The sequence below is a fragment of the Buceros rhinoceros genome, unplaced genomic scaffold, assembly GCF_000710305.1.
Source record: "Buceros rhinoceros silvestris isolate BGI_N320 unplaced genomic scaffold, ASM71030v1 scaffold77, whole genome shotgun sequence".
NCBI lineage: Eukaryota > Metazoa > Chordata > Aves > Bucerotiformes > Bucerotidae > Buceros > Buceros rhinoceros.
The window spans coordinates 7,971-9,190 of NW_010423689.1; the positions used below are offsets into that span (position 1 = coordinate 7,971).

The 1,220-nt window shown below is 47.0% G+C and overlaps 1 protein-coding gene across 1 annotated transcript in view; it reads right to left on the reverse strand.

Moving 5' to 3' along the window:
* OSGIN1 (oxidative stress induced growth inhibitor 1) overlaps positions 1–676 on the reverse strand; it is a 6,857-nt gene extending 6,181 nt beyond the window's left edge. The window contains exon 1 of the mRNA XM_010140475.1: positions 632–676. Coding sequence (XP_010138777.1) covers positions 632–676 — 45 coding nt within the window. The remainder of the gene's footprint in view (positions 1–631) is intronic.
* Positions 677–1,220: the final 544 nt, after the last annotated feature.

The window sequence follows — 1,220 nt, forward strand, 5'->3', positions numbered from 1 at the left end:
ACGTTCTCCGCAGCCTTTTCAAGTGCAGAAAGATCTTTGGCAAGCGCGCTGCACACTTCCATACGGTCTGGCACATCACTGCCTTTGACACGGGTATTGCAGCAAATGTCATCCTACATGTGTAACGCTCCATTTTAAGCCTGACATTTACATCACCAGCAACTACAGTTATGCAGTAAAACCTGGCGGTTGAATGAGCAGCCAGAAAACCACATGTGAGTTTAGAATCTGCAGGACCCGAGGCTTCAGGAGGGGTCTTGTAAGTGCATTTGCCTACAACGATGTGACATCTCTCACACACACCAATACAGAGCCACCGCTGGGCTAGACAGAGCTGTTCCAAGGGGACTGCGGTCATCCGAGTGAAGAGGCACAGAAAAGGCTTACGAGCTCAAATCAAAACTGGGAGCTTTGTCCAAATTCTTGTAAAAGTTACCAGCACTGGTTGTCTATTACCCCGTAACTAAGTATTAGCCTAAGACTCTCAAGCATTTTGCCTGACAGGGCAAGAACCACTTAATAGCCGTGCTTTCTAATTAAGTAATTTAAAGCATTTAGCTTTGAAGAGACTTGAATTTCAAGGAAACTTCGGTTCCCAGTTTAACTGGGACTCAATAGTAGATGCCTACACTACAGAAGATGAACACTTCAGTGTGTTGTGTCCATACAGAGGCATCCATCAACCCCTTAAGGCATACTTAACCCAAGCCTGGTAGCTGCAAGAACACAGCCTACCTGCCCAAGTATTTCCCCAGCCTTTTGAGTAGGTTCTGCACCACATGAACCAAAACCTGCACCACCTTCAGCAAGACTAGTGTAAATTCACCCCCAGATAACTCCCTACCGCAAAGCTCCGGAGCTGCAATTGGTGGAATTCAGCACTAGCACCTGGGATGGCCAGAGATACCAAAGGAACAGCACACTGGTGCAACCAGTAAGGTATTCCCCTCAAGCTCTCTAAACCACAGCACCTATCTGAAGATTAGCCGAGGTTTCTTCTCCGTGGTAACACACAAATCCCTCTCCATGGCTGTACTACACAGGAAGAAAAGTTCTTACGAATTTCTCCAAACACAGAGTGCTCATCTTATTTCTGTGAAACTACTGCAAGTCTGCAAGAGGGAAGCAAGATCTCTGGAAGCAGTTTTCCAGGTTTCTGCTCCATAGCACTCTGCAGCAGCACGCACAGGAAGACCGTATGCACTCTGTAGACAGTGGTA